Raw genomic sequence first — 11888 nt, forward strand, 5'->3', positions numbered from 1 at the left:
TCTTATTTAACCACAATAGTGTCTACTGGCGTGAGACGGGGAAGCTTGCTCCTTTAGCTCAGGCAGTTGAAGCTCATGTCTCTTAGATCCAGAGTTCCTGGGTGGGTGTGTGAGGTCTCAGCGTAACAAGTAGCAGTCTGATACTCCAAAGGCCTCTTTAGCCAGGAAAGGGGGATTTAAAAAATGAAAGCAATGGAGGAATGAAGGGGTTCTCAAGGCATGAAGTAACCAGCCACAGAAGAAGGGACGTTAGGTACCCGAAGTCTTGCCACAGACTTTCTTCATGGCCTGGAGCCAGGAGGTCAGCTAGATATTTATAGTGTTCCCTTCTGTCCTCTAAATGAATCGAGGAGTTCAGAAAGTTCATCAGTGTGAAGGTCTGGGCTGGGGAGCAGGGTTCCGGTAAATGAGCAGTGCAGAAAGGCTGTGAATAGACTTTGGAGTGTCATGCAGAAATGAAGCAACTTCTCCGGTTTGTACTTGTAATAGCTCTCTGGACGTGCGAGCAGTGTTAATGCTGGACTCTTGGTGGGGGAATGGAACAATAGAGCAATCCTTTGTTCCTGTATAGTGCCTCTCCTCCAAGGATTACAAAAATTACTGTAAATACCCAACAGATGCGGGTTGTGATGTGCTATCGCTACTCTTTGGAAGCCCAGACACAGATGGTGATCTACAGCCTGCCCAAGTTGCCAATTAACTTGCTGCTTGAGCTGGGAATAGAGGGCTGATTCTCTGTTTCTGGATTCACAGTCCTGAGCTCAAACTGCAAACACTCCCCAGCCTCTGAAATGTTGCAGCTCTGACAGGCTGAGCCCTGCTGATAATGGAATAATTTTCCAGAGCAGAAAATGGACGTGATATGAACTGCTCAGTGAGAGGTGCATTTTACAGAGAATACTCCCAAACAAGTATGCTATAAACCAGCAGAACGATCATCCTAATGCATCCCCGTTTAAAGTAATAGAGCTTGAGGGCGTCTACAAACAGCCTCTTCTAATGTATCTTGCGTATGTCCACACAGCGATTGGACAAGTTTGTCTTGTCAGATGCTTGTGGGATATGTAAGCTCATCTGCTGCACCTTGGTGTGTGAGTGCACAGCTTGTTTTGGGCTAATTTCTTGTACAAGTCCTTCTGTAAGTAAACTTTTCAATAGGGTTTGATTTGCCAGAAGGCGCTGCTGGTTAAATCACTCCTGTCTTGGAGCCTTCTTGCAGTGGAATGGCCAGTGCAAACTATGTTCTGTCACGATGCCATTTTCTGTCCATCTTCCTCTTTTTCCTGCTTTTATGGTTTTTTTTTTGCTCTTCTCTTTACCTTTCTATACCTGCCCCTTCCATTCTCCTCATCACCAAGAGCCTATGTGAGTCTTACAGTGGAGAGGCCCTGCAGCTTGGCCCCAGGGTCACCCATGTGCTGGAATATGATGGGATAGGAGGAGGGAAGCTTGGTGGTCAGGTTACTGCTTACACTGGCAGCCCACATGCATGTTAGTGGCTCCTGTGGCCAGAGGAATTAGTGACCCTCAGAGAACAGGATCAGGCTGTGGCTTCAGTGGTGAATGGACGAGGTACAGGTGTCATGCAGCTTTTCCTCCTGCACTCTGCCCTATATGTGACTCTTCCTTCGAGATGGGGGAATCACTGGGCTGGAGACGTTGTGGGGGAAGCTTTTTAAAATACAGATGTTTGACTCTTTGCTGTTCATCCTATGATGCTCTGGAAGCTCGCTTTCCTGATAGCTCATCCACTTTGAAGCCATATCCAGAACTTGTCCAGCACCATCAGATCTCCTGCATCTACCATCATTGCTGTTGCAGAAGAAGTTGCCACCTCTTGATTGCAAAGTGGGGAGTTTTAGGGACACCCCAGGGGCTGGCTGACTGGTTCAGTCATTCCAGGGTATAGGTAGGGAGATGGGCGGAAACAAGATAGTTTTGAAACTACCCAAATTTCTCAGGGGTGGGGAGAACTCACTGATTTGAGTTATGACCAATTAAGATGAGGGACTCGGGGCAGCAGGGAAAACTGATGTCTCTTCTTTCTCATCTCTCCCCATTTAGATCACAGACCGAACTGAATCCCTGAACCGCTCCATAAAGAAAAGGTAATTCTCCTTCCACTGAATGACCTGGTGGTAATTCTTCACTGGGCTTTGACTTGGTATTACTGTAACACAGACCCGCACCTGAACCAAAGGCACAATTTCAAGTGATCGTGGGTGTTAGAGAGCTTATTCCTTCACTCTCCCACTTCCCTGGTCCTTCTCGCATGAACAGAGAGCAACAATACCCGAAGTCCGAAGGTGCAAACAATTCGATGTTTATTGGGGTGAACTTCCAGCAAGCTTAAATACAAGTTCCTTTTTCCTTATTTTCGAATCCCAACTTACTTCCTGTTTGCCCCTAATTTATATAGTAATATTCTTAGCTATACCTTAACCAATCATTCTACTGAAATTTAACTAACCAATCCTAACATATTGTAACATGATTAGCTAACCAATTATATCCCACCACCTTCATTAGATTACACCCAGCAAAATTAATTATACAGCAGACAGAAGCAATCACAGAACCAGGCAGAGATTATACAGACAAACAATAGCAAAGTGGGAACTATAAAGACAAAACAATACAGAACTGAGGATTTCACATCCCAGCTATTGATAAGTGAGTTCTTGCCAGACAGGATGCTATCAAACTAAGTTTCCTTTTACATTTTCTAGGCACTTCCCTTTCTCTGGAGGTGATAGGAATTATCAGGACAGGATTGTATTCAGGACAGGATTGTATTCAGGACAGCCCAATAGCACCTTCTTTCAATGTGACTAGTTTGGAATGTGAGGATGTGACTGTTTGCTTCCTGGCTTATGGCTGCCTCTGCTGCTTAGCCAAAGGCCTTAGCCTAAGCACAGGGCCTCAGACTGTCACAGTAAGAGAAGGCCCTTACACCAGCAGACAGTGATTTTGATTCTTTCTTTTATACCTCTAACTAGCCAAGTAATAAGAATACCCCTAAATTCTTAAAGTACAGGCCTTTACAGACAGGCCTGAATATCTATATCCTAACAGTGGGTTGAGGGGGAACAGTGTCCTATTGCTTAGTGGGTCACTTGAACATCTTTCAGAACCAGCATTTGTGACTTTCGGGGGGGATGGGAGGAAACTAGTGGCTTCTTCCCAAAAGAGGCGTGGGTAGACCTCACTCTGATGAGCTTAAAGCAATAAGACTTAATTCCTCCTTCCTTCTTTCTCTAGCAACAGCGTGAAGAAGACTCAGCCACCACTTCCTGTTTCCAAGATTGATGACAGACTGGAGCAGTACACTCATGCCATTGAGGTGATGCGCTCAATCACATAGGTGGCACGCTCTCGGCCCCCAGCCCCATATAGGCTCTATTCTGTTCTGGATAGTCCTCACCTTCTTTGGTCTTTGTAGACTCCGCCCTAGCAGCTAGCTATAATAATACTGGAAGGGATTGAATCTAATCTTCCTAAATCCCTCCATGCTCTTTAATTCGTCAGGATAAGGAATCTTGTGGCTTTTGAGCAGGAGCACTGGAGATGTGAACAAGCCATTTTCTCATATCTTACTATACCAGACTAGGGCTGTCTCGTCCCTGCATTTCTCTGTCCTGAATGGGCACAATGTTCTTCTACTTAGCCTCCATGTTCTTATTTGTTTCTGTCCTTTGACTCTGTAGTTAATGTATCTATCGGAATGATAATTTACAACCTCCTTCCCCAAGAAGCTATTCACAAAAATCTGCAAGTGCTCGGAACACTTTCACTTTGATTTGCTTCGTTTCCAGACATCCGAGAAGGTTCAGAAACTCGTCCGACAATCTTCCCTTGAACTTGCCACCACAAGCATGGTTGTAGCCAGCACAAAAAACCTCTGGGAGACTGGAGAGGTTGCAGCTCAGTCCTCTGTTAAGTCGCCATCCTGTAAGGTAAGACTACTGAGGTTTATATGCCCAGCCAACTCTACTGCAGGAGAAGGGGTATAGCTCTTTGTTTCATGTCAGAGGGCTGCACCTGTGTCTAACAGCATGAACTTCAGAAAGAAAAGTTACCCTGCTACATGGTTGGCTGGGTTTACTCAAATTATTCAGGTGCATATCACTGTGGAGTAGGGACTTGAAAGGACAATGGTATCAGGAGTAGCAATGTCAGGTTAAAACCCCATTCTTCCCCTTTTCTATTGACATCCACGTTAAAACTTTCAGATGTTCTGTCTCTACTTCCTATAATTCACTAAAGCTTTGTCCGTACCTGGATTAGCCCCAGCTACAAGAGTGCACATACCAAGGAAACTGGTTTTATTTATCCCGGCTTGAAGTGGAGTTAAACTGAATGGCTGAAAACAGTTGTTTCCTTGTCTGCACTAAGAGCCACCCCAGTTGCTTCGTATCGATGGCTCAGTGGGGTCTAATCCAAGGGACAGGCAAGTGGTAAATTTGAACAATGGAAAGCAGTTACTCTCCATTTCTAGTGAATTGCATTTTCTGGTTCAAGTGCTGGCACAATGCTGCAACATCTAGGTTGCAAAGGGCTCAAGGCAAAAATGTCTCTTTGAAAACTGCTTCACTTAAAGCTTCCTAGGAAAAAAACTTCTTAATATTGTAAACCCTTTTCCCTATAAAACCTACATGTTGGGCCTTAGATCCAGTGTCCTGTTAAAATACCAAATGTTGGAGGATGGTTAAGAAAAGGGAGTCTTATGCCCCTGCTATGCAGCCATATTCCTTCCCAGTGTGACTCTACCCAAACACATAGCCACATAGCATAGTTATTGGGCAGGTGGCTTCAGTAAGTGTGAAAGGAACAAAGGCAGCTTTCAGCTGTGTTGGTGGCAGGGTGATGAGATTCATTCTTGTGTCCCCAGGATATTGTGGCTGGAGATATTGTGAATAAGCGAAGCATGTGGGAACAGAAGGGTACCCCCAAAAATGAAGGCAACATCAAGGTAAGTAGCTTCTCCCTAGGTGTCTCTGTTATAGCACTTACTTTATGGTATTGGGGCTGAGTTTGTTCAAGAGAATTCTCCCTTAGGTCACAAGGATGCCTGTATATTGGAGCATGGGTTGAGGTTGCCTACTAACGGAAGCAAAGGCCTAGGCCAAAGGAGGTGTCCTCCATGGCAGTAACAAGAAGGCATGTTGTCGTCTTTTCTAAATGTATCTGTTATAAGAAACATCTCCACTAATTTAATGAAGGGCTGGGACGAAAGCCCAAGGTTCTCCTCTTCTCTCCCCCGCCCCCCCCCAAACTCTGATATCATTTGCATTTGGATTGAAACTCTACAGGTTGGGCTAATCGTTAAGTTTTTTAAAATTGTTAAATAATAGCCTAATTTTCTGGAAGTGCAGAGCGGCTTAGATACCTGGGGTTCTGTTTCTTGGCTGCCTTCTAGTTCTGAAAGGTGTAGAGGCCTCTAAGGGTGCATGGGTATAGTGCATTAAAAGGTACTGACCCAAGATTGAGAATAGTCCTGGCTCCATAGAAGTTCAACTCTGATACAGCCTTTCCTTTTGGTATAGGGTTACTGGAGAGGTTTGACTGAGCTGCATCTTACCATTGATGTATGATGATTTTTAAAATTGTATTATCTGACAGTTCCAATAATTATCCATCTCCATTATTATTTTATTGTATGTAGTTGTCTAGGCAAAAAGGTGGTAGGAACATGCAATAGTAAGCTCTCACCCCATGTGGGAACCTGGGCCACATTAAAATATTGAAGTCCAAGAACCTCACCTGCTCCTCAGACTTCAATTTGTTTGACTCCTTCTTTAAGTTTCTTAAATATTAAGAATTATTTGCATTGGCTGAGATGGACACTTGAGGAAGGACCCTAATCCTCACTTCTTTCCTCCATTCAGACCTCCGGTTCTGGCAAGAAGTACAAGTTTGTAGCGACTGGACATGGCCAGTACAAGAAGGTGTTGATAGATGATGCAACGGAGCAATAGCGTGTGTGGAGTACCAATCAACCAGGTAGGTGAGAAAAACCTCTGACTGTAGGAGAACCACCTGGTACTTCTCTGGCAGGACAGCTAGGACGATTCAGCACAATAAGCGTAAAACCTGTTTTTTCAGCCTATACATTCTACGTTGCCAGCCAGACTTGAGTGGGTTGGAAGGTACTGTATGGACAAAAGGTGGGTTCCTACTTCTTGGCAAACAATCCTCTTTGGGGTAGAAGGAGAAGGGCATGCACGAAGAAATTCTTTCTAGCAGCTGTGCAGCGTAGGATGCCCATGTTAGCTGCAGCTAGAAAACTTACCTGGCAGATCAGACTATTTTATGGAAGCTACTGACCTCAGCCCCACTCAGAGTAAAAGTGCCTTGGTTGAACTAGACATGGCTTAATAGGATCTCTTATACTGTAAAGAGTAAGAACTGTAGGTGCGGGGGAGGGTAGGGTAGGGTAGTTGGAGTTCATTCCAGATAGTCATGGAAGCTGACCAAGTCCTCTGTGTCCAATGTGTTCATGGGACCTGATCCAGTGACCATTGAAGTCAATAGGAATCCTTTCATTGACCTCAGTGGCATTTGGATCAGGCCTATGCTTGGGGGTGGGGTGGGGAGTGATCTTGTGAAAAGGTGCACTGTTTCTAGATAAAGCAGGGTAGCGCAGAAGGAACGGTCTAGTCACGTTAAGCAGGGAGGGGAAGAGCGTAGATGTTATCTGTGCCCACTTGAAACCCAGAGACTGTTCCTCACCCTCTGAGGACCCTGGTGCTTGTATTAATAGATTTCCCTGTGCTATTTTAAGTGGCCAGTAGTAGATGACTTAAGGGCAAAGAAGAGCTCGTTCCGAGTGGTGTGATAATGGCAAAGCACGCTGAGTGACGCTCTGCGCAGGAAAAACCAGAGTTTGACTTCTCATAAAATCTTTATTGACTTTCCAAGCTTTATGTAGCACTCAGTCTTTACAAAAGCACCTCTTCCATCCCTCCCTAATTACCACACGCATTCCCATCCCATGGGATTGTGTATACAGACGTGGAGGCCTATAGATCACTTTGTGACCATACCCACCTCTCTGCTCCTCATTTCTAAAACCTGCTTCAACTCTCTGCTTTCATCATATACCTTGTCCTCTAAATCTACATAGATTCCCCTTGCTGTACTCTCCTTTCATGTGCTAAGCCTGGCCTTGCTGAGCTTGACTCTCCTAGGTGCGGTTAAACCTCATTATCTGAGTTCCTGCTGCTCACTTAAAGGGGTTTTCCTCCCCATCCAGGGAAATAAACCACTTCATTAGTTTGAGCCTGTCTAGGAGATTTAGACTCCTTCCGAATCACTCAGTCCCTCCTCAAAAGGCAAACCGGCAATGACTAGACCTCCCTTAGGACAGCCATAGCCAATACTCTAAATGGTGAGGGCTTGGCACCGTTGCCCCACAGTACTGCAGTTCAGAGTCTTTTTCTGGCTCCAAATCTTGGTACTTAAAGACAAAAAGGTTGAAATGGCTTTGGGTGCTGGGCTTCACCTCTGCTTCCGCTTGCTTCTGTGATTGTTTCATGTCTTGAGTGTGTCTTCTCTCCCTACCTATCTTGTTTAGCACTTCTCTCCCTCTTCCTCATCACGCAGTCCCCTTTCACACTCTGCTTTTCTGCTCATGGGGAGCCCCATGATGCCACTTTTTAAGCCACTGGAAGGCTCGCTATGAAGTGTCGCAGGGCAGGGTGTTGCGCGTTCTCCCCCGCACCCTCCACTTCCTCTTGGCAGCCTCATGAAACAACAGGTTGTCTCCAAGTGATGGCTTGTAAAGTTACTGATTTGGCTGCCACCACATAATACCTTAGTAACTTCAACCACACATTGAAGGGGTTTAGTTATTGCCGTCCCCTTTCTCTTTCCACAACATGTCATAAGAACATAGGAACATAAGAATGGCCATGCTGGGTCAGACCAAAGGTCCATCTAGCCCAGTATCCTGTCTTCTGACAGTGGCAAATGCCAGGTGCCCCAGAGGGAATGAACAGAACAGGTCATCAAGTGATCCATCCCCGGTTGCCCATTCCCAGCTTCTGGCAAACAGAGGCTAGGGACACCATCCCTGTCCATCTTGGCTAATAGCCGTTGATTGAGCTATTCTTCCTGAAATTATCTAGTTTGTTGTTGGTTTTTTTTTTTTTTAACCCTGTTATAGTCTTGGCCTTCACAACATCCTCTGGCAAGGAGTTCCACAGGTTGACTGTGTGGGGGAAAAAAATACTTCCTTTGGTTTGTTTTAAACCTGCTGACTATTAATTTCATTTGGTGACCCCTAGTTCCTGTGTTATGAGAAGGAGTAAATAACTCTCTTTCTTACTTCCTCCACACCACTCATGATTTTATAAATCTCTATCCTATCCCCTGCTGCCCCCCCCCCCTTAGTAGTCTCTTTTCCAAGCTGAAAAGTCCCAGTTTTATTAATTTCTCCTCATATGGTAGTCGTTCCATATCCCTAATAATTTTTGTTGCTCTTTTCTGAACCTTTTTCAATTCCAATATATCTCTTCTTGAGATGGTGCGACCATATCTGCATGCAGTATTCAAGATGTGGGTGTACCATGGATATATATTGAGGCAATATGATATTTTCTGTCTTATTATCTATCCCTTTCTTAACGATTCCCAACATTCTGGTCACTTTCTTGACTGCCGCTGCACATTGAGTGGATGTTTTCAGAGAACTATCCACAGTGTCCGCCAACCTTGATCAACAGAGGTCTTAATACATTGAACGACTACCTCTTAGGAGACAGCTTGTAGTAGGAGTGCAGATTGCTAATACAGCCAGTTCCAAAGGTCTCCTGTTCCCTCTGGAAATCCATGATCTCTTCTTTCCACTGTCCATGGTTCCAGAAACAAGCCCTCCTTTACTAAATATGTCGTAGGGCTAAGCAATGCAGAGTGGCCTGCTTTGGCCTACTCTCCATTCTGGAAACTGAGCTCCCGGCAAGTTGTTTTGCCTATGCAGCAGACTGGGCTTCATTGCAAATGCAGTGAGGTGGCGGGGAGGGGCACAGCAAAAAACAAGCAGTTGTACACCTTTTTAAACTGCTAAAACAAACAAGCACCTTCCCTCTCATCTTTGTGAGACCTGCCTTGTTCCCTGAGTCACTGTCACTATAGGACAGAATGTGGGTTGAAATTTCAATAACTACTGAGTGATCTTCTCTTGCCAAATTGGCCTAACCTCCCAGCTGTAATAAATGTTAGTTGCTCCACTTGATGCTAATAATGCAGATCCCATCAATGGTAATTGGTGTCCTTTGTGTGTGCCAACTTTGCTGCAGCGGAGTTACTATTACTAGGCAACAAATAGATTTTCTGTGTTTCTAGGTTCTGGTTTTTGGTTTGTGTTGTTTTTTAAGCAAACTTGTTTTGGCATTAGAAAGAGGCTACTGTATGCTATCGGACAAAAGGGCCGCCAATCAAGGACATCTGGCTGAAGAACTGAACTCTTGACCACTATTACAGGAAACTGCAAATAGCTGATGACGTCCCAAAGCAACTATGCAGAAACAAACTAAAACAACAAAAAAAACTGGGGAAGCATTTGGAAACCTTGTCATGCAGAGTTAAAATGAGACTCTCTCAGTTTATTTTCCCTCCCTGAAAATTCCAAACCAGTATGTTTTTATAAACACGATCTTCAGATTTAAAGATCAGTGACCTGAACCATTTATATTTGAGTTTAATTTGACTTCACCGGAGGCAAGCTTCTTGGCAACAATTTGGCGTTGACTTTGCTAGAAAATCAGGCCACTTAAGACACTTATCTTGATACAGCGTTAACTAATGGCACCTTAAAGACAGATTTATTTGGGCATAAGCTTTCGTGGGTAAAAACCCACTTCTTCAGTTGCATCTGTGAAGAAAGTGGGTTAGTCTGTACCCACGAAAACAACAAGGAGTCTGGTGGCACCTTAAAGACTAACACGGCTACCACCTGAAACTTGACATCATTAACTAATATGACTTTGCAGTTGGTTTAAACATGGACAGCATGTGTTCAGTGTTTGTTCCAACTGCTCATGGCTAAACCTTTCCTGCAACCAGCAGACAAGTTGTTACACTACCTGTGTGCTGTCTATGCTGGTTGTGAAATCATGTTCTAATTCATATGATGCAGGTTGTAGCTTCCTAGGGAAGACAAGCTCCTTGTGCTGTATTTGAAGAGTTTGAAGAAAATAGGTACTGCTTAAAAGGATTGTCTTAAAGTTTTAGTAGAGATTTCTGTTCACTAAAGCCTTATACAACTTTCTAGTTTAGACTGTCTTGACTATACTGGGATAGTCATGGTAAAATCCAATAGTTCTGAGGTAATTACATTGGTCTAAAAGTGCTTTATATCAGTATACCTATTCCTGTAAGGAAAGATGAATAAACTATACAAGGATAAGCACCTTTATACAGGCGTAACTACATCCACTCTAGAGGTTGTACTGATGCAACTAGATAGGATTTTTAACCAATCTCTAAGTTAATTCATTAGTTTTGTGTATATAGATTAGGCCAAAGGAGCAATCAGAGCCATTTCTGAATCCTCACCCTGTAAATATGTAATTAACAACAAAATAGCAATTGGGGAAAGATTTTAAATGATTGAGCCAAAAATAAGGCTGGAATTTTTTCAACAGACCATAAGGGAGATAAATGTCCAAATCTCACTGAAATTCAATGGAATCTGGGTGCCTAACTCTCTTGGACTCCTGAGAATACCAGCCTATGTGCACAGATATATTTTAACTAAAGCAAAATACCTCCATTCTCAGCCTAGGTCAGTACAATGTTGTCTTGTAGCAAGCCACCTTTCTGTGTCAGTGGAATTTTAACTCCCTGGCCACCTGTATAGCGTATTAGAGCTGATCCAAAAATAGGAAGTACGTTTTGCCAAGCAATTCTTATTTTCTCAATTGTTTCATGGAAAAACGTTGAAATTTTTCAGATTCTTCTTTTGGGGATTTCCCTCTTCCTTCCTCTTTTCGTTTTTGCTACTGGAAAATGGCCAGGGGCAAAAACTGGAGTTCTGACTCTTCAACACTGAGAATTTTCAGTTTTCATTTCTTCTCAGAAATAAAACTTCACCCCCCCCCCCCCCAAAAAAAAAAAAAAAGTGTGGGTTGTGTGGTTGGGTTTTTTTTAAAGGCTGTTGGTTTGGAATCAGAAATTCCAGCCAGCTCTCTAGCCTGTGTATAGGCGCAGAAGGTAGAAGCAGGTATCAAATTTCCCATTGGGGTGAAATATACTATCTTATATTAGCTATGCAGAAATATTCCCCCTTATGGTAACCTCACTAGGGAAGTGGAAATAGCTGCATGCTTACCCTATGTGAGCTCACTCCCTAAGCCTGGTGACTATGGAGATGCAAACAACTGTGAACAAGTAAAAACAAACCGAACAACCCACAAAACAAACCCCCCCAAATAGCCAGAAAAACCAGATCTCAGTGTAATGCTGCTTAATATTTACCAACCCCACCCCCCATGTGTTAAACCTGAGCAGCTGTGATCAAAATAAATGCAATAGAATGTCAGAAAGCCATGGGAAGGGCAGAGGAGCCTCCATGTCTCCTACAGTGCTTGAGAACTGATGGGTTAAAAAAAAACCCCCCAATTGTAAGGCCTTGCCAAGACATGCTTTGGCCATATCTCTGCTAGGACATCCCTAGTGCATTGCATTTGGGCTTGCTTAGGTTTGGGAGAAGACTGAAGGCTCCAGAGAGAGAGAGCTCAGAGGATGAGTGCATGCCAGTGCTGCCCATTTTGTAGAGCAGAATGGAGGAGGCAGCTCATGGAGGTTTTAGCCCAACAAATGTTACTGACGCCTGGGTGGCAGGGGATCAGGTGTGGCTAAAACTAGTTCTTCGTTGCTAACTAGTC

The 11888-nt window shown here is 44.0% G+C and overlaps 1 protein-coding gene across 3 annotated transcripts in view; it reads left to right on the forward strand.

Moving 5' to 3' along the window:
• LSP1 (lymphocyte specific protein 1) overlaps positions 1-11888 on the forward strand; it is an 83949-nt gene that overhangs the window by 61307 nt on the left and 10754 nt on the right. For all 3 annotated transcript variants that reach the window (XM_074954845.1, XM_074954847.1, XM_074954846.1), the window contains 5 exons: positions 2065-2108; positions 3262-3343; positions 3816-3956; positions 4892-4972; positions 5889-6003. In XM_074954845.1, the coding sequence (XP_074810946.1) occupies positions 2065-2108; positions 3262-3343; positions 3816-3956; positions 4892-4972; positions 5889-5978 (438 nt within the window). In that variant the 3' untranslated portion in view covers positions 5979-6003. The remainder of the gene's footprint in view (positions 1-2064; positions 2109-3261; positions 3344-3815; positions 3957-4891; positions 4973-5888; positions 6004-11888) is intronic.

The sequence above is a fragment of the Natator depressus genome, chromosome 6 (genome assembly GCF_965152275.1).
Source record: "Natator depressus isolate rNatDep1 chromosome 6, rNatDep2.hap1, whole genome shotgun sequence".
NCBI lineage: Eukaryota > Metazoa > Chordata > Testudines > Cheloniidae > Natator > Natator depressus.